Raw genomic sequence first — 24,985 nt, 5'->3', positions numbered from 1 at the left:
AGTCGGCGCTCAACCGACTGAGCCACCCAGGCGCCCCACACAAATTTTAACATCTAGGTTGTGATCGCTAATTTTTTCATTTTTGAAAAAAAAGTCCTTTCAGCAAGTAAGTGGTGTGTAGTATAGTAGAAATAATGATGAACGTTTATGAAGTTTGGACTCTGTGACAGGCTGCGTACGGAACACTTTACACGGGTAATCTCATTCAGTCCTCCAGGATTGCCACTTTTATTATCTGTTTTACAGACGAGAAAACTGAGGCACAGAAAGGTTAAATAATTGGTCAAGCACAGAGCTTTTAAGTGATATTCAAAAACAAGCTATATAAATCCACTGTTTTTTAAAAATGGGAACAGCAATTACAATCCCAGACTAAAGAGTTAACTGCCCACACTGTACAGGACTGTCCACATCACCATCCTCTCCCCAATCAGGGCACTTAGTACAGCAGATGTAACAGTACTGTCTACCAGGCTCTTTTATAGATGATCTGTCAAGCTATTTAACCTGTCTGGCTCCAGTTTCCTCATCCTTAAAATCAGGGTTTGGACCTACATTACTTTAAAATGGGATCCTGTTCAAAGATTTGATGAATCTTTTAATTCTATGAAAAACAAAACAAAACAAACAACCCTCTCTTAGGTAAAAAATTCTCATAATTTATAGTACACAATCAAAGATCATACTACTCCTAACTTAATACATTCTAAACAGACGGGATCAAGCAGAAAAATACAATATAAAACTTGAAATTCTCATATATTTTCTTGTGAGTCATAAATAACCCTTCTTACAGTCAGGTGTTTTTATCCTGGCATCTTGTGGCACTATTTGTCCCTTTTAAGAGAAGCAAGTCATGGGCAATGACAGAGAGTTGACCTTTTCAACTTTGTGTAGCTGTTTTCGTAGCTATAAAGAACATTGAACAGGTTTCTTGAACCAGAAATGAGAAGCTGTGCCCATAAAAGTAAGAGTAGTCGGTGATCACAAAGAATGAAATTTTGCCATTTGCAACAATGTAGATGAAACTAAAGTATATTATGCTAAGTGAAATAAGTCAGTCAGAGAAAAACACATATCATATTATTTCACTCTTATGTGGAATTTAAGAAACAAAACAGATGAACATTGGGGAAGGGAAGCAAAAATAAGATAAAAACAGAGAGGGAGACAAACCATAAGAGACTCTTAAAGACAGAGAACAAATTGAGGGTCGCTGGAGGGGTGGGGGTGGGGGGATGGGCTTGTTGGGATGAGCACTGGGTGTTATATGTAAGTGACAACTAAATTCTATTCCTGAAATCATTATTACACCATATGTTAACTAACTTGGATTTAAATTAAAAAAAAAAAAAGTAGTAACAGGATGGAAGAGAATAAAGATAATACTGTTAAGTATTCCTTGATCTATGATTTCTAGATACCTGTCTGTCCATTTGTGTTTTATGTCATTTTTACTTCCTAGATATAATGATTGCCTTTTAAATTCAATTTGGCTTTTCTGAAATTTCACTGATTTTAAAATTAGAGCTTAGGAAATTTTCTGGCATGCATTCAAACACTTAGGATTATAGCTTCTGTTTTATTTTTGTATTTCATAGTTAACATTTTTCAATGGAACTTTGAAAATTAAGAATGATTAACATATATATTACATTTTTCAAGATTAGGAAAAGCTGGTTAAAGGTAGTATTTTGTGAAGGCACAGTATGTCACACACTGAGAGCACACAGTGACTGTGGTATGACATTCTACACTTATCTTTGGCCTTTCCAGTTCAAGTGCCCATAAACCTCAGGCCATGAGTAGCTATGATCTAAACAAACTCATCTGAGCTAGCTGTAAGCTACAAAGTAGCTTAAAAATTGGCATTATTAAAGATAAAGGGTAAGCCACTGATTCCTTCATAAACGGATAAAATATAATGTGTTAATAATATGAAACAAACTCACTTCAAACAAACTATAAAGAGTTTAGTTGGGAGTATTTGGTTTCTTGGACACATCTGTGGTTTCACAAAACAGATTAAATTGGAATGATGTCGAAGTACAACTCTGATCCAAATACATGTGGTCACTTGTCATAAATAAAAAATCATCGTAAATAAAAATTTCTAAATATAATTGATGAATTCAAATTAGTGACACCTTTGTAGTTTTTCCCAGAAGGTAACCCAAAGTTTGTAAATTAAGTTATATAAGTTCTCTTCATTTTCAACAAAATTATATTTTAGGCAGTAAACATAAATAACAGATAAAATACCACCCTTAAGAATTTCAAATCAGTTCAAGAAAACCTGGAAAAAGGCTGAAAATCTGACCAATTATAATTTTTGCAATGTGGAAGTACTACGGTTTAGAGAAATACATTAACCTACTTAATGGGTTAAAAGTTTCAATTTAGGTTTTACTAACACACTGGGTTTTGAAGGATTATAGTCACCATCAGCTATAAACTTAACACTGTGGGTAAAAGAGTGTAAAGAAAATCTGAGTCCTCACTTACACATTAATTAGAACCTCATTCTTCACCAAACCTTTTATTAAATATTAACAAGCAGTTAAGTTAACTGATCTAAGTACTTCTGTCAGCTCTGTAAGTAGCAAAGGTGCAAGGGACTGGATAGGACATCCAGTAGAATAAAATGCAAGCAGCCTGAATGATTCACACATCAGGTAACTGGGTAGTAAACAGCAGCCTTTCCTTTACGTCTCTACTTTTAGAAAACTAGCCCTTCTTACCTGGAAGAAGTAGGACTGTAGAGGTTGATCTTTATTTTCTTCATCCACATATAGTCCTCCTACCACATACACCTGATTTTGTTGGGTAACAATGCTAGAATGATTTCGGGGAATCTGCTCAGCCAGTGCAGTGAGGTAGCACTCATTTTCTGTGGGATCATAAGCCACGGCAGCTGTGTCATTCACCAAAAGGATGAGGTCTTTGACAAACATTCCATGCCTGGGAATGTCATTCAGGTAACCAGGAAGTAAATCTTCATCACCAACATCACCATTCACCTCCCCAGCCCCAGCCTTCTCTGCATTTTTGCTAGGTTCTGGGAGTTTGCCTGCAAAGGCATCTTTGAGAACTTTGATTTTTTTCTGGAGTTCTGGGTTGCTTTTAATTATATCATCTTTCTCAACGTGATCTTTAAAATATTTTTCTGTCATAAGGCGAAAACGAATACAATCAAACACTTCGCTAAGGTTTTTGACCCTGTTTTCCTTGTCTGTTCGCACCCATTTCATCACCGCCTCAAATACCGCTTCTTCCTTCTCCACATTTAGACTGTCATTTGAAATGACTGAGATCAGTTCCTGCGGAGATAGTTGCATGAAGTCCTCTTCCTTACAAATCTGTACAAAACGATCAGACACAAATTCACGGGCAGAGATCGCAAGTCTCGGGCAGTCAAGAAGAAGTCCTAATCTTAAGATGGCTAGACAGTTACCAGGAGCAAGTCTTTTCTGAAGATAGGAAACACAGACAGTGAACACCGAGGGGATCTGAAAGCGGCTGGCCAAGGCAAAAATATCTTGCACGTTTCCATCGTTGAGATCAATACTGGCAGAGTACAGGTACTTGATGATTAAATCCAATACAGCAGGATCCACGTTATCTAATACTACCTCCTTTTTTTTCCCCTCATCAATTTCAGATAAAAAATACTCACGGAAGTAAGGACTACAAGCTGACAAAATCAATCTGTGGCAAGGAAGACTTTTGTCACCTGCTTTTAGGGTGCAATCGATGAATTTTTTTTCATCCAGGAGATCTTTTAGACCATCCTGAAGAAGGGTGGATTGGTAAAGCCGCAGTTCCTCTGTGAGTTCCCGCTGGGAATCCATTTTGTGAGTAACCTGGGTAAGGAAGGGGACACTGAAGGCCTTAGCTCCTCGCAGCACACAGGTCTAGCTGTAAAAAGGCAGATCAGTGTGCTTTGCCCAGCTTGAAGCCTTTGCAATTTAATCCCACCGGCTAAATATAGATACCCACTCTAACAACGGGAATTTAGGAGAGCTGGTTTGGAAAGAAGAGTTGTTCTTGCAGCTGTTATAGATTGAAGGGAACAACTGGAACTTTTAATCACTAAGGAAACAGCTAAGAAACGGGATTTAAATGAAGTAGAAAGCTTTAAAATACATAAAGCATTACAGCATATGTCAATAAAGGCATGTTTAAAGAAAATGTTTATTGAACTAACAGAAAACTGAATCATAAAAAATGAGTCAGTCCGCTAAAAATGGTCTAGTGGCAAACTCCTTGGCTGTCTGAATTAATGATGCAAAGGTCAAGAATATGAGGTGAGTTCATCTGAATACTCATAAGCAAAATCCCTTTTCCAATAAGTGTTACATACGAATTTTTATTTTCTATTTAAAACAGTGGGATTTACAATTTTCTTTTAGAAGTACGAAACTTAAAAACTTCTCTTTATGTACTGTAATTTTATTTTTAAAAACCATCAATAATAATACCCCACCATAATTGAAATAATAAATACAGAGAAATTGCTAGTTTTCTAAGACATTCCGAATTATCTTTATTCTTAAATGGAAAAACCCTAATTTGTATTGAATTAAATGATAAAATTATTTATTCATACCCTGCCTTGCTCTACAAAGGATCTGATGTGGCAAACAATAATAAAACAAGTAAAATAAAGGCAAAAGGTTAAAAGGAGTCATCAAGCTTAGACAGAAATAGAAATAGTTAAAAGTCAACAATAGGGAAAGAAAAAACTCAAATATAATATGATTTACTAAAGATACTCTGTGATTTTAAATGTTGAAGATAACCTTTCATTAAATAAAAAGTTAAAATACAGATATAACTCCATGAAAACAATGTTATCAACAGACTACAGCAGACTGAGGAAGAAGTGCTATATATCACCTGCATAATTTGGAAAACAAGACTATATAAGGAAAAAGAAAAGAATATATAACTGAAATCGTAATTTAAGTTCTCGATTATAATAGAACACCATATTGATTAGGGAATGCAGAAGTCATGATTTGAAAAAAAAATGATCCTTTGTTTATATGCAGATGACATTGTATACCTCTTCATGAACTATTTTATTATAAAATTATATTGTCACAGTTTCCGAACTCAGTGGGGCTATAGAAATACTGTATAATTTCAAATTTTGGTATTCATGAAAATGCTCAAAAGAATATAAGCTCCATGAAGACAGGAAGTTTTTTTGGTTTGCTTTGTTCAATGCTATAGCCCCAGGGCCTTGTGTGCTCCATAAATATTTGTCGAATGAATAAATGCCCCCAGATCAGTGAATTCTGTATTTTTAAACTTCAAGGTTTCTACCCATGAGTAAAGATTTTTTCTTTTATTTTACATCACAGTGAAGTCAATGGTACTGTCAGCTGCTAAAACAACAGCTGAAAGAAGAGCTCATTGACTCTTTTTTCCATTTATAGATGTCAGTGAAGGTTTTAACACACTAGAAAAAATGAACAGCTGCTCCTGTGTTTAAACAATAAATGACTCATTTCTCTCTACAAGTAACAACTAACATTTGAAAAGATTAATGAGTCAGATGCAAACACCATGCTATGACATTTAAGATTCCTCACTAGTAAGCAATTATGAAGTTTGTTTTGCTTGAAAAACTATTTAAATATATTCCTGGCAGCATTTTGTGACCTGTATAAATTTTTCAAACAACCTTTTCTCCCCTTAACATAGGTTGTTTATTCTAACCCCAACTTTAAAAATGTACAAATCTTTTCCTTTTTAGATAAAGAAACCAATGTATAGCTTTTGTTCACTGATTTTTATTAAACTCAGGTTAGCATTTGGTTGTACTATGTGTTTATGGTTGTACATACCGTTGCATCTCATTTTAATGTTTCTAAAACACTCCTTTCTCTTTAGAGAAAGAGGGCTCTTTCTGCTGATTTCAATGATTTGACAAAGCTTCCTTACAATGTTTCTTTATACCCAAGCAGTGGCAAAAAACACTGATGCCAGAGAAGTTGCCAAATCTTAGCTAACCAAGAAATCTGAGAATACTCTATTTTTGAAAACTTCAAAGAAGTTTCAATGAATACAAACAAGGAGAAAGTCAATAAATGAACTATTTATTTACAAACTATTTAAAACTATTTCCTTACTAAATAAATGTATTCTTGTCAAATCTATATTGAAATTACTTATAAAATAGTGCCCAAAACATTACACAGGGGTTGATATACTTCAGAGTTAGCTATAATTTTTAGGTTTTACAGAAATGGTCACCTAAACATGACAAGTTTAAGGGTCATAATTTATATTAGAGTTCGTTTACATTTGGAGCTTTTTGATAATTCATTTACCAGATTTTAAAATTAAAAAAGCAGTATTTTGATAACTCCATAAGAATAATCTTATTGTTTTAAATAATGCTTTCAAAACATTAAATGGTGCTGCATAAGTTCTTTATTAACCCAACAAGATACAGTCTTTTAATATCTGCAGACTAATAATTTACAAGCATTAGATACAAAATAAACATATTTACAAACCAGATATGTGATGATTACAATTTTAAATATAATTTTTAGAAGAGAGGCAATAAAATCTTAGATAAATGAGTTTTTCCTTAATCATTAAAAAAACCCCTCTTTCTTAAAAGCTTTTTCTGTAAATGTAAAAACTATTCCATGCCTTATAGCAGGCGACTAGTACTTAATCTTGAGATATCTTTAAATAGAAATCCAGCTCAACTCAAGATCAACTCATCACTTCCCAAAGTCCCTGTAGGGTGAATCCATCCTTCAATTTCTCTATTGCAAGCCCCAGTTCTTCTGAAAATACAGGTTCACGATCTTGTTGCTTTTTGTGAGATAAGAGGATGAGATGGGAATGAAGAAGGTGGGCAAGGAAGAGGGAAAAAAAACAAAAAATAGGATTCACATAAGTTTTGTGAATACTAAATGTTAGAATACAGAAAGTTTTTTTTCATATACTATAGGTAAAATGTCCTTACCTTATTGCCATCAGCAAAATAAGCCTATAAGACAAAGAAAATAATATTTCACATACTCAACATGTAATAGGTGAGTGGACTAAGAAATAGGTAATTCATTTATAAAACAACTGTGTAACTACATATATTTCACATTCTGTTTCATTCTGTCTAATGCTCTTGTCATCTATCTTTACTATGCTAGCAGCAGATTTAACTTGCCAATCATTAGTAGTGACTACAAGCTTTAGGGTCCAAAAAATGTGCTTTGTAATTAGTACATAATTAGCATTGTTAACCCGAAAGGAGATAAAAAGAATGACTTAAAAGCTATAAAATTTTATCCCTACTTTTGGTTTAGAAGAAGATGCTGGCAAAACAAAACAAAGCAATCAGTGCTTCAATGTATCAGCAAATGCATACATTTGAGGTAGTAGTAGTTTATAATTAAATATTTTACACGAATTTCACACTTGTTTAAAAATACTTGTTCCCAGAGAGGTATGCTAGTCAGATTTATACACCACCATATATAGAAAGCATTATTATTATTCTGGCTATGAAAGCTAAATAATATAAATTTGCAACAGAAAAGTTCATTGTTCAAATATCCTTTTTAAGGTAATACGCCAATAAATCGAAGGGAAGTCCATCTCATAAAGACTAATTATGAAAAGTATAGATTTTTAAATTAATTTAATTAACTAGCATGTTCTATTATTCTTCGGTATGAAAAATCTTTTGCAGATCTGAAATCCTCCGAATAATTGTGTTCTCAAACTATTTCCCAGTTTGGTAACTTAAAGGTAATTTCAAAGAACAAGTCCCTAACTTAAAGAAAAAATTGCTTTCCAACTCATATGTAAGATAACTCTCAAAAAGTCTCACGTTCTATGGTGTTTTACATACTTAAGCCATTACTTAATTAAACATGACTCAGATTTTAAAAATCATAAGATTTTCAGTAGCTCGTCTTCATCATGCTCACCACAAAAGCATCCGTGTGATCATCAGAGTCTATTTCTACATCATCTTGAATCTGTTCAACTGTCAGAGCTTCAAGGGGCTGTGGCTAAAAATCAGCAGATGTTAAAATGCATCAAAGAGGTGATAGTAATTCAACAAATAATTTTAGTAAAATGTGCTGTGAGAATTGTAAATACTTGTAAAAGGATAAAACAGTTGCAAACTACTCAAATCTTAGAAAAATCACTGCATAGTTTATATTCTGTTTATTTACTTGTGTGTGTGTGTGTGTGTGAGAGAGAGAGAGAGAGAGAGAGAGAGAGAGAGGGAGAAGAGAGAGAAGAGAGAGCAGGGGAGGGGCAAAGAAAGAGGAAGACAGAAAATCCTAGGCAGCTCTGCACTGCCAGCAGCCTGAAGCATGGCTCAAACTCATGTGCTGTGAGATCATGACCTTAGCCGAAATCAAGAGTCAGAGGCTTAACCAACTGAGCCACCCAGATACACCATAATTTATATTCTATTAAAATTACCTTGAGTAATCAGTTAAACATCAAGGTTTTAAATATGAAGTCAATATCATCAAAAATATTAAAATGACAAATTTACACATACTTAATATGATACTTAGAGATATCCTTAAAGAAAAAAACTCTCATTGGACTTTATCTGATTTTCTTTCACATGGTTTAAAAAAAACTAAGTTTGGATAACAGCAAATTTTCCATTTTCCTTAAAACTGAAATGGTCATTAAACAGAATTTGTGAAAAGTAAAAGAACTATGATTTGCACGGACTATTCTAATGGTAAAGTGAAATAAAATATGGTACTGATATTCATTTTTCAAATGTTTTAGTATCTTTGGTGTGTTAGGCACTATGCTAGTACTACCAAGGGTAAAAAGTTCCTGTCCTTACAAAAGGTCTGTAATCTCGTGGGAAGGGAGCAACAGATAAAACACAATTACAAATAATTAAATACTAGGTTGAAACATATGAAATTGCCATTTTTACTAGTCAAAAATGGTCAAAGATTAATATCATATGGTTTAACCAATGAAAAGTAGCTGTAACAAATGCAATTTATCTATTATAATAAAAATGTATATAGACAGCACGACTTCTGGCTTGTGAATCCCAGAAATTTTCATGAAGAAAAAAGTGGCATATAAGGTAGGCCTTTTGGGATGAAGATGGCTTCCATAGGTAGGGTTAGGGGAAAGGGTATTCCTGGCAGAGGGGACCAGCATCAGCAAAGGTGAGAAACCACAGGATGTGGCTGAAGAATGATGAATAATCCAGTATGGTCAGAATATAAGAGTCCCATGAGACAGAAGAAACTAGCAGGGCTACTGTATTGAACAACCTCAAAGGAGCATCATTCACACTACATTTACCAGGTTCTTATAGTTGGGCAGTGCACAAGCTGTACAACCAGATACTGTGGCTGTGCAGATAAGGTAGGAAATGTAGACTGGTGTCTACTGAAATTCTTTAATACCAGCCCAAAGAATTTAGACTTTATCTATACTATAGGTAATTGATGGGAGGGGTGTGTAGGGTAGAAGTGTATTACTTGACAAGAGTGACCTGATTCTTTGAGGACAGCCTGAATGTTTCAACCACATTCACAGTTGTGTAACTGTGTATAAGTAACTTAACCTAGCTAAGCCTCAATCTCCTTAACTGTGAGATAAGGATAATAATACTATACTTCAGAGTACTGTTGGGAGGATTAAATGAAATGATGCATATAAAGTTCTTAGAGCAGTGAATTGGAACAGTAGGTGTTCAATGCAGCCATTCAACATCTATGAATATTCACTAAGAGCCTATTATGTGTTAGTTCTGATTGCTGGAGATACAGTGGTTAAAGAAAATAGATGAAAATCCCTGACTGCATGGAGATTATTTACAATGAAGACTGATGAGTGGTACCAAAAATAAAAGAAGCAAGCAAGCCAGCAAGCAAGGATAAGGGACAAAAAAATGACGGAGGCTGCTGTTTTAGATGGTAGTCAGGGAAGACCTCCCTGAAGAGGTGGCTTTTGAGTAGGGGCTTAACACAAGATGATAAGAGTGAGTCATTATGGCTGGCTATTATGCACTGCGGATCAAAAAAGAAGAAAAGAGAAGAAATGAAAAGCAGAGAATTTGTAGGAGAATTAACATACTGAGTGCCTCTCATATGCCAGGCATTTCATGGACATGATCAATAACTTTGTGAGAGAGATTATCTTCATTTTATAATGAGAAAATTGTACTTCAAATTTGCCTAGAATCACAAATAAATGGTGAGATGGGGATTAAAGTCAGGTTTGCCAGGTTCCAAGGAACATGCTTGTTCCACAACATTATTCTGGAAGGAAAAGTCATAACAGTAATTGTGGTCTGAGTGTAAAGAAAGGGATAGGAAAAGGGAGGAGGCTGTATGATTGACTGAATGTATGAAATAAGACAATCAGAAAAACAAAAAAGGAAATCTCAGCTTTTGAGCACGGCTGACTTTGACTAATGCTAAAAATAAACAAATAGGTCCATCAGTAGGATGGTGCTTTTGAAAAAAATGATAGCATTTTAGGTATGCCAAGTTTGAGGTATGCAATCAAGTCCCAGGGTAGCTTAGAGACTTGGAAAATTATTTATTTACTTAAATTACTCAGATAAACTTTTAAGTGAGAAATTCAATTTATGTTATTTGGAACACTCATTTATGTGAATATCTTCATAAATATTTGGGGGCTTGGCAATATGAGAGAACGTGTCGAGGTCGGAACAAAAGATGTGGGAGTCGTGCACAGCAGTGTACGTGGACGGAACTGGAGGACGGCTGACATTGCTGACCAATGTACAGAGAAGGCCGAGTGAACGGGAGAATGCCGAAGGAAGTGCAGAGTGGGAGGAAAACAGAAAATGATGGTTAAGGAGATGAAATACATGAACGTATGTATAATGCAGTCAGCAACCCAGAGAAGTTTCAGCTGGAAGGGAGGGGGCTATATACAGAGTACTACAGGGAGAGAAAAAACTGCGTGCAAGGAGTGCTACCAGGCAACAAAGGCCTGGCTGAAGTCGGAGGGTGTGGATTTGAACTTAGCTGTCCAGCCCTACTTGATCTTCTCCCTCATGCACTGTAGTCCGAGAGCAGAAGAGACAGGTAATGTATATGCTTTGTGATATGGCTCAACATGCTGAGTGCCAGCAGGGACACTACTGACAGGGGGTGGCGAGGGCACCAGTAACAGTGTACGGTGAGGGCCTGAGCAAAATAACAGATAGCAAGGGCACCTGTGAGAAGACTAGTCAGTGAGGGCACCAGAGACAGAACCTCTGGCAAGGGTCCCACTGACAGAGCAGACAGTGAGGACATCTCCGATGTAGTGGCTGGTGAGGACACCAGTGACAGACCAGATGACAAGGGTCCTAGTTGGAGAGGCTGAAGAATAAAGCCAAAGGAGAGTTCATGTACCTGGAGAGCAGGGTGGGTTTGGGGGCAAAAGCCAGAAATCATACAGAAAGCAAAGAGCAGACATATGGACATGATACTCAAAATACTTCCTAACTGGTATGTCAGAGGCACTGATGAATAGGGAACGGACCTGGCCCTATTGATGGAGTAGACTCCTGGAGTTGCTATATGGTGGGGCTCTGTGAGAAAAGCATTGTATCTGTAAGGCCTGTAAGGTTTGCCCAAATGCTAAGGGGAGGCAGAAGTGGAATAAAAACCAAACAGCGTGAGAGACTGAAGTCTTTCCACATCATAGGAGCCTTGCACGTGGACGCTTCTCTGAATAAACCTCTCACCTAGAAGGGCAGGAATGACGACGGAGCAGCCAGTGGACAGACAGGTGGATAGCTGCAAATTTGTGATGGCTGAGGGGGTCATGCTCACTGAGCAGTCTGTACATTCATCGTTTTAAACAAAGTTCAAAATTGTATACATGTATTTATGTCTGAATTTTATAGATGTGTAAAAGCAATTCAGCGTACTCTGTATTTTACATACTGAACTAATTACCTTTTCTTCCATCTCATAATCCACTCCAAATATAGGACTGGCAGAATAGACTTTGTGAAGTGAATTGATTTCCTTAACTGATTCTTGTAGTTTTTCCACAGGATCTATTTTAAAGCCAAGAACATATCCTCCACTCTGTACAAAAAAAAAAAAAAAAAAGAAAAGAAAAAACAAGCCTGGGAATGGTAATCACAGTATATAATAAACTATAACTCTAGTCTTTATTTCAGAGCACCACAGGTAAGCTGATTTTTTCATTTAAAATTTTTGTAATGAAAAATTGAAAGCACATACAAAAATAGAAGAAAGAGTACAATAAGCACGTATGTAGCCATCTCTAGTTTTGACAAGTAGCAATGTGTGGCCAACTCTGTTCCATATTTAACCTCCCTCTCCCCCAAATCTCCTCCTCTCACCCCTCAGGATTATTTTGAAGCATAGCCAGATATCACATCATTTCATCTATAAATATCAAAGATGATATTTTAAGATTAAAAAAAAAATACACTGTATATTATGATGGCCAAGGGAACTAAGCTTTTCTTGAGCTAGACCTTGAAAAACAATAAACCATATTAAAAGAAGAAAGGGAATGGCCTAGCTGAGGCTCTCTCCTTGAAGAATTAGGAAAGGAACCTGATCACGACAGATTGTTGTTGAAGAGTGTTAAAAAATTAAGTAGTGGTGGGGGGCGGGGGGTGGCGACTGGCTGGCTCAGTCAGAGGAGCATGTGACTCTTGATCTTGGGGTTGGTTCAAGCCCCAAATGGGGTGTAGGGATTACTTTAAAAAAAAATCTTAAAAAACAATTAAGTAGCATTCTGTGAAAGGTGAGAGCATATACTTTTGGGTTCAAATTCTGTGTTTTACAACAAATTTACTATCTGATGCTGGGAAACATATTTTCCTTAATCTTTTAAGCCTCAGTTTTCTAACCATAAAACAGTTATCTAATTGTATTAAATAAAATAATGCACACATGACATTTGATACAGTTCCTGGAACATTAGCAAGCACTCAGTAAATGGAAGCTACTAATCTGCAGGCCAAGGGGAAGGAGTGAGTAGACATTCATATTCAAACTTCGAATTTAGAAGAGCAGTGATTTTACAAGTAAATGTTTTATTTAAATGTATTTCTGCAAAGAACTGGCCTAATGGGGCACAGCAATTATAATTAGATACCGTATAATCTCAGGGTGCATGTGTGTGTCTATTTGTATATATCTGTGTTTCCCTAGGACACTCTTGTGAATCAGTCAGACCTGAATCAAAATCTATCCCCACCACTTACTAGTTGTGAGACTATGGGCAAGGTTCCTAACTTCTCTAAGCCTCGGATTCCTTGAGTGTAAAATGGGGAAAAAATAGTAACTGTATCATAGGGTAGAGATTGAGATAATACATGAAAAGTACAGTGACTTAACTCTGTCATTAAGAACGATAATCATGGGGCACCTGGGTGGCTCAGTCAGTTGAGGGTCCAACTCTTGATTTTGGCTCAGGTCATGATCTCACGGTTTGTGAGATGGAGCTCTGTGTTGGGCTCAATGCTGACAGCTCAGAGCCTGCTTGGGGTTCTCTCTCTCCCTCTCTCTCTGCCCCTCCCACACACACTCTCTCTCAAAATAAATAAATAAACATAAAAAAATGATAATCATAATGATGATAATGGTTATGTCTGCCCAACAAAGAAACAAACATAAGCAAGGTTCTTCCTATGTGGACAATTACTGCATGATTTTAAACTTTTCATATAACTTCATGTTATAGCTAATATTCTTCTTGGATGTAAACCGGTTACTATAGAAATAAAACTAAAAATATAGACAGTCATATAGTTTAAAAAATCTATTAAAGATTAATACAAATAGAAAATATCTTACCTGCTGAGAGCTTTCTATGACAAGAGCTAAACCAAATTTTGAATCTCTAATCTTTATTGAACGCTAGATGTAAAATGAAAAAAAAAATGCACGTTTTTACTATCTGATAGTAGTGATTCTTTAACACAAGTTTTTCAACTTCTACACAGTAACCACTTTTCATAATCTAAAGAACAGAATTCTCCCTCTTTCCTGCATTACACTCCCACTGAGATCAAGTAAAATGAAAATGCTCATACTTAGAAACAGGCAGCAAACTTGTTAGGTAATCAAAAGAGGAAATCTCTGAAATGTGCATAAAATTATCTGATTCAAATATCCCCACCCACCCCCCCAATCAGGGAGTCCACAACTTTTCTGAATATTTGAAACCAAAGGCCAGCAACCTTTTAGTACTGGAGAGCCAGCATCTTTTGTGGTTTTTAAGGCTGGGTTAGTTTTTAAAAGTCACATGGATATGACTGTCCTAGTGACAGAGTGTGATGATATCAGATTGCAAGTTGTTTGGACCAGGCTGAATTCATTCCAAAGGCCATTTTTGGTAACTGTATTCTTAAATAACAAAAAGTATCGTATTTGAAGAACAAAAAGCACAAGGTTGTTTACTACTCAGTAATTTTTTTTTTTTTTTTTTTTTTTTTCAACGTTTTTTATTTTATTTTTGGGACAGAGAGAGACAGAGCATGAACGGGGGAGGGGCAGAGAGAGAGGGAGACACAGAATCGGAAACAGGCTCCAGGCTCCGAGCCATCGGCCCAGAGCCCGACGCGGGGCTCGAACCCACGGACCGCGAGATCGTGACCTGGCTGAAGTCGGACGCTTAACCGACTGCGCCACCCAGGCGCCCCTACTCAGTAATTTTTTAGTACAATACAGATTAGGTCAGGCAAGCTAGAACATATGTAAACGCATATAAAACAGCCATCAACAATACAAACACCAGTTTATCAAATACCTATGCAGATTCTGTCATATCTTCCCAGCCATGGTTATTAAATTCTTATATGTCTTTAGATGGCCAGAAATCATTTTCTTCCTATCAGTTTTTACGATTTTCTGTTTATTGTGTTGGTTTTCTCCACCAGGCTGACAACTCTTTGAAGGCAGGAACTGTGTGCTGGTTCATGGTGTTCACGACTATCTCTCTAGCACCTAGCACAGAGTGGGTGCTAAATATTTGTCACATTAACAATCAGATATTTTATTTTTTTTTTAATTTTTTTTAAATGTTTTTATTTTATTTTTGAGACAGAGAGAGACAGAGCATGAATGGGGGAGGGTCAGAGAGAGGGAGACACAGAATCTGAAACAGGCTCCAGGCTCTGAGCCATCAGCACAGAGCCTGACGCGGGGCTTGAACTCACCTCACGAACCGCGAGATCATGACCTGAGCTGAAGTCGGCCGCTTAACCGACTGAGCCACCCAGGCACCCCAACAATCAGATATTTTAAAGTAACTCAGAAATCAAACGATTTGGCAAAAGATAGGCTTGGGAACAGTTTACAAAGAACCATCCTTGTAAACTCAGAAGTCTTAAAAAATGACATTTTCCAGATATCACATACATTGTGTCTATTCAATAAATAGTTGTTAATGAAACTGCCTAGTCTTAAGACTTCTTATATCCCACAATAAGGGTGATTACCATAGACAAATCACACAGGATTTTCATTAACTATTTTTACGTTCCATCTAATTTGCACTAGAGTCCTATATGTAATTTCCTTATGTAAATGAAATTCTTCAGTTTATTGGAATTTACTATCTGTTTCACTGAATCACATACTTAGCAGAAGATATAAAAAGAACCGCCTTTACTCTCAAAACAACTGGTCTCAGATGTAGTTAGTTCTTATTTTGGATTTTAACAGCTTTAATTGAACTTAAGCTAAAATCATTATCACTAAAAACCATCTTGATTCCTTTCACCAAACCTGTAGTATGAATCTAGCTTGTATTAATGCTGTTTCTGTAAACAGTGAAAACAGTTCATTCACAGAATTAAAGACTTCATTCTGCCTTTAAAAGCAGAAAGTGTGAAGAGAGCCAAAACAAAGTGTGTGGAGCAGTATGCTTAAAACTTGCAAAGAACCACTATACATCTACCTCATGAAAAGGTTATGGAGAACTTTAGTAGCTAACACTCTCCGACTGGAACCTAAGAAAGACACATCTTAAAAAAAAAAAAAAAAAGAAAGAAAGAAAGACACATCTTAATCTGTATGGTAACTACTAAAAATTTGAAAATCCTGCATATTTCTCTCTTAATAGCAAGTTGATAATGCTGGGGTTTCCCTTGAATGTAAGTACTGTTGCGTCTTTTCTATGCTGAAATTGTAAATTCTCAACATTTTAAAAGTCTGCTCTTAGTTACACTGTTGCCACTTAAAAAGAGGGAGATAGAGGGGCACCTGGGCGGCTCAGGTCATGATCTCACGGTTCGAGCCCCATGTCAGGCTCTGCACTGATAGTGTGGAGCCTGCTTGGGATTCTCTCTCTTTCCCTCTCTCTCTGCCCCTCCTCTGTGCACTCTCTCTTTCTCTCAAAATAAATAAACTTGGGGGGGAAAAAGAGGGAGATAGAATTCATCTAATCCTGAAAGTTCCATTAACTACTGAACAGAAATAATCTACATTAAAACAAGGTCACCAAAATGCATGCACTTACAATTTGCAGATATGGTATGCTGACGTTAAAACTGTCATTCATATTTGCATGCCACACAATTCTCACATTGGTAATAAAAAAGGTTCCTAAATTTCCCTGTGAAAGATGAGAGATACATCAATGATCATTTGTTTGAATACTTACTCTTTATTTTCTAAACACCAGAGTAATTCTGATTATCACAGTAGCAGAGAATACTAGAATTGAGTATCATGGAGTATTAATGACTTCATTATTCACTGAATCGAAGTACAACTAGATGACTGAAAGCCTGGATTCTGGAGTTAGACTCTAATCGTTATGCCATCAGCACCTACCAGTTGCCTGAGCACGGGCAGATTTGTTCTTGGTGCATTGTATCAAATGTAAAATGGAGATTTGATTAAATAACCCCTATAAAGTCCTTATCACAATGTATAGCACATAGTAAGCATTCTACAAGTGTTCCATCTTATTAGGACTGTTGTTCAAAACCTGGAGTAAGTTAAGACAAGGGAACTGTGGTAAGAGAGACAAAACACATGTGATAACCCCCATTAGTCCGTAAGAGTTATTTTATAGCTCTTCAATGCTAACTATAAATCAAACTGTTTTCCAATTACATGGCCCTTCAACAAAATTACTTCAGGATGATAGCTAAAAAAATCTTTAATACTTAATAGCATGGCACGAAAATTAGCTGCTTCTACCATTTATCTGTATCATTATCCACCTTTACCTTTACCTTCTCTCCACCATATACTCCCAGAGGAATTTATTTTATACTTTGAGGTTGGGCATAAAACATTAACTCACAAATCCAAAATCTAAAAAGCCCTCTTCTGGGATAAGCAGGTTTGAAACATCAGAAAAGGCCACTTATTGGGACACCTGGGTGGCTCATTCGGTCAAGTGTCTGACTCTTGGTTTCGGCTCAGGTCGTGATCTCACCACTTCATGGGTTTGAGCTCTGCATCAGGATCTGCTCTGGCATCACAGATCCTGCTTGGGATTCTCTGTCTCCCTCTCTCTCTGCCCCTCCTCCCACACACACTGTCTCTGTCTCTCTCAAAATAAATAAATTAATTTAAAAAAAAGACCACTTATTTCTCAATTATCATTGTTAATAAACATAAATATAAGTATCTATATTTCCCTCATCCACTCTCATTTTGCAAGAAATTGTTATACAAAAAATTTCAGCCTCCTTATTCCTGGTGCACATCCCATTAAAAAATACTAAGTCTGAGTTTAGAAGGGGTAATTATTTATATCATTCTTTCCTCTCATTTTAGAAGAACAGAACTTGCAAAATTCCTAAGGATTTTTTAAAAGAATAGGAGGGCATATTTTATTTTATTTTATTATTTTTCAATAAACATAAGTTAGGTTACAATAACATCCATATTTTCAATAAAATATTTCTGATAATCCTGAACATCTTAATTAATTAATTTAAAATGCCAGGTGTGGTGCTAGATGGTAAGGATCTAACTGAACAGAGTAATTCCACCCCTACTTTATAAAGCCTACAATCTAATGTGAGGGTATAGACAAGCTCTGTATTTTAGAACAGGAATAATTTGAGGTGGCAATTAAGTACAGACTGCATAGGCAACACAAAAGGAAGGTTTCAGAAAGTGACATCTAAGCTATTACCTAAAGCAGGGGTTTGTAAACTACAGTCTGTGGGACAAATCTGTCTTGCTGCTTCATTTTGTATGGCCTAGAAGCCAAGAATAATTTTTACATTTTTAAATGGCTGGAAAAAAGTCAAAACAATAATTCATGACACATGAATACTGTATGAAATTCAAATTTCAGTGTCCATAATAAAGTTTTATTGAAACACAGCCATGCTCACTTGTTTACAAGTTGCCTATGGCTGGTTTCCTAGTACAATGGCAAGTCTGAGAAGTTATGACAGAAACAGTATGTCCTGCAAAGCCTAAAATATTTACCATCTGGCCCTTCAGAGTAAAAAGTTTGCTGATTCCTGATGAGTAGTTATTCAGATGGAAAGCTGTCTATATACTATAGAACCATTACCAGAGTTTAAAACTAGAAATTAATTGTAATTTAAATTTATGATTCAATGTTTAGCAAAAAGCTTTTCCTTCAAATGCTATAGCTTTAATCCAGTGGTTATCAGTCTAATCTAGGTTATAACACACACAAAGGCTGGAAACTATTCTTAGTAAGACACAAATTTTTCTCTAGAAATTGGTTTGTTACTTATTCCAACTATTTGTTGCTTGTATGTTTCAACTGGTCTTAATTGCAGGAGCAAATGAGAAGTTACAATAATAGATGTAGGAATCACCAAATGAGTTATATGTTTAATTCCATAAAGACCAAATTAAAAGGCTTCCATGACTGTCCACCCATGGCTCTCCTCCATCAGCATAAGTTATCAAGAATTGGAGGGTAGTACAGCATAGGGGGAAGAAGATAGCTCTCAGATGAACTAGATGTGTGAGGTCATTTAATTTTGGGGGCCTGAGTTTTTAATTTATAAGTGAATGGGGAGACTGAACTAGATAATCTCCAAGGTCTACTCCAACTGTAAATTCTACATAGAACAAATGCTGCTAAACTAAAAGAGCACAGAACCATGAAAATATGAAAATCGGAATATTATTTTATATTGAGAGCTAATGCTAACTTATCAGATGTAATGTTTATTTTAAGAGTTAAATGAACATACAAACTCAATGATAAATGGAAAAGTAATTACAAAGCACTGACCCAAAAGGTTCATTAGCTTTTTGCACAATACCTGATCACTGGATAAATTCCATACTCCATTGATTTTATCATATACATGTTCTTGTGGTAATAATCTTAGTTGCTTGTTTTGAATGAGTGCACTTCTCAGTTTAAAATCACGATACATTTTAGAAGTTTCATATGCTCTATAAAAAAGAACAAACAAAGACTAAACCACCCTGAAAATGTGGTTTTCCTAAGTTATGTTTACCTACCTACCAAAATATATAGTTGTTAATACTTTATGTACATCACTCAAGTAATTATTATAATAAATTTAAAAATTTGCTTTTCAGTAAGTTTTGGTGATCAGTCTTTTAGTCTTTATCATTTTGGTATAGCATTTATAAATGTTTATTTATTTTAAAAATAAATAAACAGGTTTATTTTTACATGTCTAATTTTTAAGACAGCACATATCATACAGCACAAATGAAAGGAAACAGATTTTCCCTCTAAGCTGAAAAACAATGCTTACCTATAATAGACATGGAAATTCTTTTCCCTATCAAACAAAATGCTTCATTCCATTTCTCTGTTTTAGTCAAAGGCACCATTATTCTTTGGACATAAACAGGAGTCCAATTACTTTTCTCATTGCAACCTGAGAACATTATGATCACATCCACCTCCATACAGAAAATTGGAATGAATGTGTACCAACTCCAAAAGAGACCACAGGACAGTGTGTATCTGTGTGCGAGTGTGTGTGTTTTATATATATATATAAAATCCCTTTGTTTTTTTCTCCATGCTTTCTTACTGATAAATAATAAATAATTTTCTTCTGTATTTCTGTAATATAATTATTCTGTAAATAATTCTGTATTTATTATTAGTTTTGATTAGTTTCATTATACCTATTTGGATCACATTTGATTGTTACTTCTAATTTTACTCCACAAAATTATAGGCTAATTTACTCATTTAATAAAACTAAAGGGTTTTCTTAGCCTGAGTAACTTTAGAAGTTATTGACATATATCATAATACTCATTGTCAAACTTATGGTTTTTACTTTAATTAATCTAACATATAAGTCGTGAAAGAGGAGGGGTGCGTGGGTGGCTCAGCTGGATGAGCATCCAACTTTGGCTCAGGTCACAATCTCATGGTTTGTGAGTGAGTGCCCCCACAAACATGCTCAAACTCTGCTGTCAGTGCAGAGTCCATTTTGGATCCTCTGCCCCCTCTCTCTCTGCCCCTCTCCTGCTCACCCTTGCTCTCTCAAAAATAAATAAACATTTAAAAAATTGTGAAAGAGGAGGATTTGAGCATTTGCCTATAAATCTTAATTTCCTTTAGTGCTATAATCATCCATGTTTAACCAGTGGAAAAAATGGAAACTATGCTGTGAGTTATTTGTGGGGGAACTCTTATTTTTTAATATTGAAGAAAAGCAGTTTCTATGCTTCCTTCAAACTCCTTTTCGTATTACATCTCTAAGTAAAGTGAAATAAAGAGCTAAGGTTTAGGTATATGTCCAACAGAACTGGGAATTAGGCATATATGTCCAACAGAATTTGAAAAATATTTAAAATAGCTAAAAAGTAGAAAAGACCCAAATGTCTATGGTTTGTGAGTAAACAAAATATATCCGTACAATGTAATACTATTTAGTTACAAGGAGTGAAGTCCTGATACATGCTACAACATGGATGAATGCTGAAAACATTATATAAGTTAAATATGTCTGATATAAAAGGGCACTATATTGTATGAGTCCATTTATATTAAATGTCTCAAATAGGCAAATCCATAGAGACAGAAGTAAAACAGTGGTTTTTACAGTGGTAAAACAGGGGCTATGAGAAGGAAGGAATGGGGAGTGACATATGGACTACAGTGCTATAAAGGTTTCTTTCTAGGGTAACAGAAATATTCTGAACTGGGTAATGATGGTGGTTGTACAATCTTGTGAAATACTAAAACTGTCAAACTGTAAACTTTAAAATGGCAGATTTTATGCTATATGAATTATATCTCAAAAAATCTAAACCATTATGTAGATTAAAAAATTGAGGAGCCTGGGTGGCTCAGTTGGTTGAATGTCCAAATTCAGCTCAGGTCGTGATCTCATGGTTCATGGGTTCGAGGCCCATATCGGCTTGCTGCTGTCAGTGCGGAGCCTGCTTTGGATTCTCTGTCTCCCTTTTTCTCTGCCCCTCTTCCCCCCTCAAAAATAAATAAACGTTAGGGGCGCCTGGGTGGCTCAGTCGGTTGAGCAGCCGACTTCAGCTCAGGTCATGATCTCGTGGTCCGTGAGCTCGAGCCCCGCGTCGGGCTCTGTGCTGACAGCTCAGAGCCTGGAGCCTGTTTCAGATTCTGTGTCTCCCTCTCTCTGACCCTCCCCCGTTCATGCTCTGTTTCTCTCTCTCAAAAATAAATAAACATTAAAAAAATATTTTTAAAAAATCATCAACAAAATGCAAAATCAAATAATATACTAGGAAATTAAGAAATAAATTTGCAACATACATAACAGATGACAGCATAATTAAGAAATTTATAATAGAAAACTAAATAGCCAAAAAAATTTCAACATCACTAGTAATAAGGAAATGCAAATTAAAACAATAGTATATATATTTCTGTGTGTGTGTATAAATATGTGTATATGCATATTTTGCCTGTCATCTTAGCCAAGATTTAAAAAAATCATAGCACTTAGGGCTGGTTAAAAATAAAGAGCTACAGTGCTCGCTTTGGCAGCACATACACTAAAATTGGAACGATACAGAGAAGATGAACACGGCCCCTGTGCAAGGATGACATGCAAATTCGTGAAGCGTTCCAGATTTTCTGCAGCTTCTTAGCAAACTGCCACTCTTTGCAGATTAACTTGGAGGAAATGATATGAGTCAAAGCACAACATGTGGCGCTGAATAATGAACTTGTGATAATTTACTAGAAAAATATTCCAGTAAAGCAATCTATGACATGAGAACGAAGTTGAGTGACACCTGAAAATCTATGTGCACATATGTTGTTTCTACATAGCTCGGAAATCAGAAAGTGTAAACTTGCATTTCTGTATAGAATTAAAAAAAAGAAAGGAAAAAAAAAAAAGAAGGGTGCCTGGGTGGCTAAGTCAGTTAGGTGTCCAACTTTGGCTCAGGTCATGATCTCACGGTTCATGGGTTCGAGCCTCGCATTGGGCTCTGTGCCGACAGCTCAGAGCCTGGAGCCTGTTTTGGATCCTGTGTCTCCCTCTCTCTCTGCTCCTCCCCTGCTCATGCTCTGTCTCTCTGTCTCTCTCTCTCAAAAATAAATAAACATAAAAAAATATTTTTTTAAAAAGACCTAACATAGTGAAAAGAATTTAGCAAATAATAAAACCAAAACAACCACACACACACAAGAAAAACAACAATAAAACTCTTTAGGGCAAACACCCAGAATGCTTTCTACTGCTAGAAAAACAATCTTTTTAATTCATTAACTGAATTATCCAACTTGGTTATCTGAATTGAATGAACTCTCTATTTCACTGTCACTTCCTTGGTAGCTAATTTAATAGAATCTTCAGTAGAATTTCTTTTTTTAATATTTTATTTATTTTTGAGAGAGAAAGAGAGAGAGAGAGAGAGAGAGAGAGAAAGCAAGCAGGGAAGGGCAGAGAGAGAGAGAGACGAGGACTCTAAAGCAGGCTCCAGGCTCCGAGCTGTCAGCACAGAGCCTGATGCAGGGCTTGAACCCATGAGCTGGAAGATCATGACCTGAGCTGAAGTTGGATGCTTAACTGATTGAGCCGCCCCTTCAGTAGAATTTTTTTTTTGAATTTTCAGTAGTCTTATGTATTTTATAAATACTTAAAAGTGTTTATTAAATTATAACGCAGTATGTTCTTCTATATATTCTCAGGATATTGTAATTTCTTGAGCTTGCAGGAAGATAAACTTTATCCTCTAAACCTCTATATCATAGAATTGCCTTAAAATTATTCAATAATGCATAAAGTATTACCATACCTGTGTACTGCAATCACAGAAGTAAAAAGTCTAGGACTTCCAGGAACCAGATTTGTAAATATAAACTCAAAACGAGTACTGTTACATTTTGTTAGTATATAAAGAGCTTCACTTTGGCCTCGTAATTTCTGTAAGAACAAATTTATTTAAAAGTTCAGACTTTAGGAGCAACTCTCATTTACAGTGAAAACAAAGTCCAACCTCAAAATAGTTAATGTTTCTTCAGTACATACATTTCAATAAGATTGTTCAGACTTACAGAGTTAGCAGTCCTTGTTGTAATGCTCAATATGCAGTTGTAACCGATAGCTAAAATTCAAGCAAAGAATTTCAAGAACATGATACAATCAACCGAGAGAAAAAAAAATTAAATATATATAAAATACTTTAAAACATTTTTACAAATTTAAGTTAAATAATTAAAAGAACTAGAATATCAATTCTGCCTCTTTGCACAAACAACGTTCACAGCATGGGAGAAAGGAAGTTTGCTTCTCTAAAACCTATATTGTATTATTCATTGAACAGCTTAGTACCACTACCTCAAGAGAAAAAGTCTTGCTGGATAATCTAAAATAGTTTTAAAAAATAAGTAAAACGAAATTTACCACAATGGAAGGTGGCACTTTTATTAGAATTTAGATCCCTCTTTTTTGGGATTAAACAGGTCATAGCAAGTTGTCAAAGGTAAGTAAAGAACAAAAACAAAAGCGAAACCATTCAGTGTAAAAGCACTAATCTCATGTCCAAGAGACAAAATGGACAGACTGAAAAACATTTCTTTTGGATAATGATACAGTCTATACAGGGCTGCTCAAGTTTTTATCAATTTAAGTTTCCCACATATTTCATGGTACAGCTTTTTTGGTATCAAAAGCCACTGTGCAAGTTCACTTGACAAAGTATTTTTATTCTTTAATATCATCTAACAAAAATACTCACAAAGATTGACTCTGGGTAATGCCAAAGAGTGCCAGATAATTCTTAAATTTGTTACTAAGAGTCTCCCTAAAAGCAAACAAACAAACAAACAAAAATAGGTTACCTTATATAAGGACCCATTTTTGCAGCACAGAAAGAGGTAGACGTAGAACTTCTGGCTCAGTATCAGCAGTAATCCTCACAGATATTTTCATACATTTAGCAACTGAATGTGTTTATTGTTCATATCTATCCTATATAAAGTATACAGTGCATGATTTGGAATCCCAGAGAACCAAAATCTGATAGTTACAGAGGGGATACAGGTATCCAATGCCAACAGCTTGGTTTAACTCAGATTAAAAGAGAGAATTGGGTCTTGGTGGAAGTTGCTCTGGGAGGTCCCAGCAGGTCAAAAATGTACAAGTGAGAATGAGTATGGGATGGCATAATTACAAACTCATTCAGTGAAATCACCCTTCTCAAAGGACTCTCATATATACACTAATCCCTGCCACAGGAGTACTCTCTTAACAGTTCTCATTTATATAAGAACTTATATACCCATTTTTTTTTTTTTTGCTATAAACAAAATTTTTTTTGCTCATATGAAGTTATGGCCAGGCTAAAGTCTGCTTAAGGCTTTATGCTTTTCATTCCTAGCCTCAGACTGACATTCTTATACTGAAATATAGAGTTAGATAACTTCATTTCTCAAAGTGTGTCTTATGAAATAGTCGTCTCTATAAATGCTCTGAGGAAAAAAAGTCAAGTAAATCTGAGCATGGTAAACTATGTGTCTTACAGATTTAGAATGCAATTAGCATATTAGGATAGTT

At 35.6% G+C, this 24,985-nt stretch overlaps 1 protein-coding gene and 1 non-coding gene across 6 annotated transcripts in view; one reads left to right on the top strand and one right to left on the bottom strand.

Moving 5' to 3' along the window:
* The window catches only part of BBS5 (Bardet-Biedl syndrome 5), a 41,632-nt gene that overhangs the window by 11,902 nt on the left and 4,745 nt on the right, over nt 1-24,985 (bottom strand). For 3 of the 5 annotated variants that reach the window (XM_042949040.1, XM_042949041.1, XM_042949042.1), the window contains exons 3-12: nt 24,168-24,233; nt 23,485-23,534; nt 23,226-23,353; nt 19,265-19,400; nt 16,507-16,602; nt 13,839-13,901; nt 11,955-12,089; nt 7,962-8,045; nt 6,995-7,018; nt 2,742-3,863 (exon numbers count right to left, since the gene is read on the bottom strand). In XM_042949040.1, coding sequence (XP_042804974.1) covers nt 2,742-3,863; nt 6,995-7,018; nt 7,962-8,045; nt 11,955-12,089; nt 13,839-13,901; nt 16,507-16,602; nt 19,265-19,400; nt 23,226-23,353; nt 23,485-23,534; nt 24,168-24,233 — 1,904 coding nt within the window. Of the gene's footprint in view, nt 1-2,741; nt 3,864-6,426; nt 6,841-6,994; nt 7,019-7,961; nt 8,046-11,954; nt 12,090-13,838; nt 13,902-16,506; nt 16,603-19,264; nt 19,401-23,225; nt 23,354-23,484; nt 23,535-24,167; nt 24,234-24,985 lie in introns of those variants that run through there. The other 2 variants (XM_042949044.1, XM_042949043.1) reach the window with 2 other exon arrangements.
* LOC122228930 lies at nt 21,951-22,057 on the top strand. The gene has a single exon (XR_006206816.1). It is a non-coding gene; the product is annotated as a U6 spliceosomal RNA (small nuclear RNA).

The sequence above is a fragment of the Panthera leo genome, chromosome C1 (assembly GCF_018350215.1).
Source record: "Panthera leo isolate Ple1 chromosome C1, P.leo_Ple1_pat1.1, whole genome shotgun sequence".
NCBI lineage: Eukaryota > Metazoa > Chordata > Mammalia > Carnivora > Felidae > Panthera > Panthera leo.
Note: the sequence above shows the minus strand (reverse complement) of the source record. Positions and strands in the feature narration are given on the sequence as shown.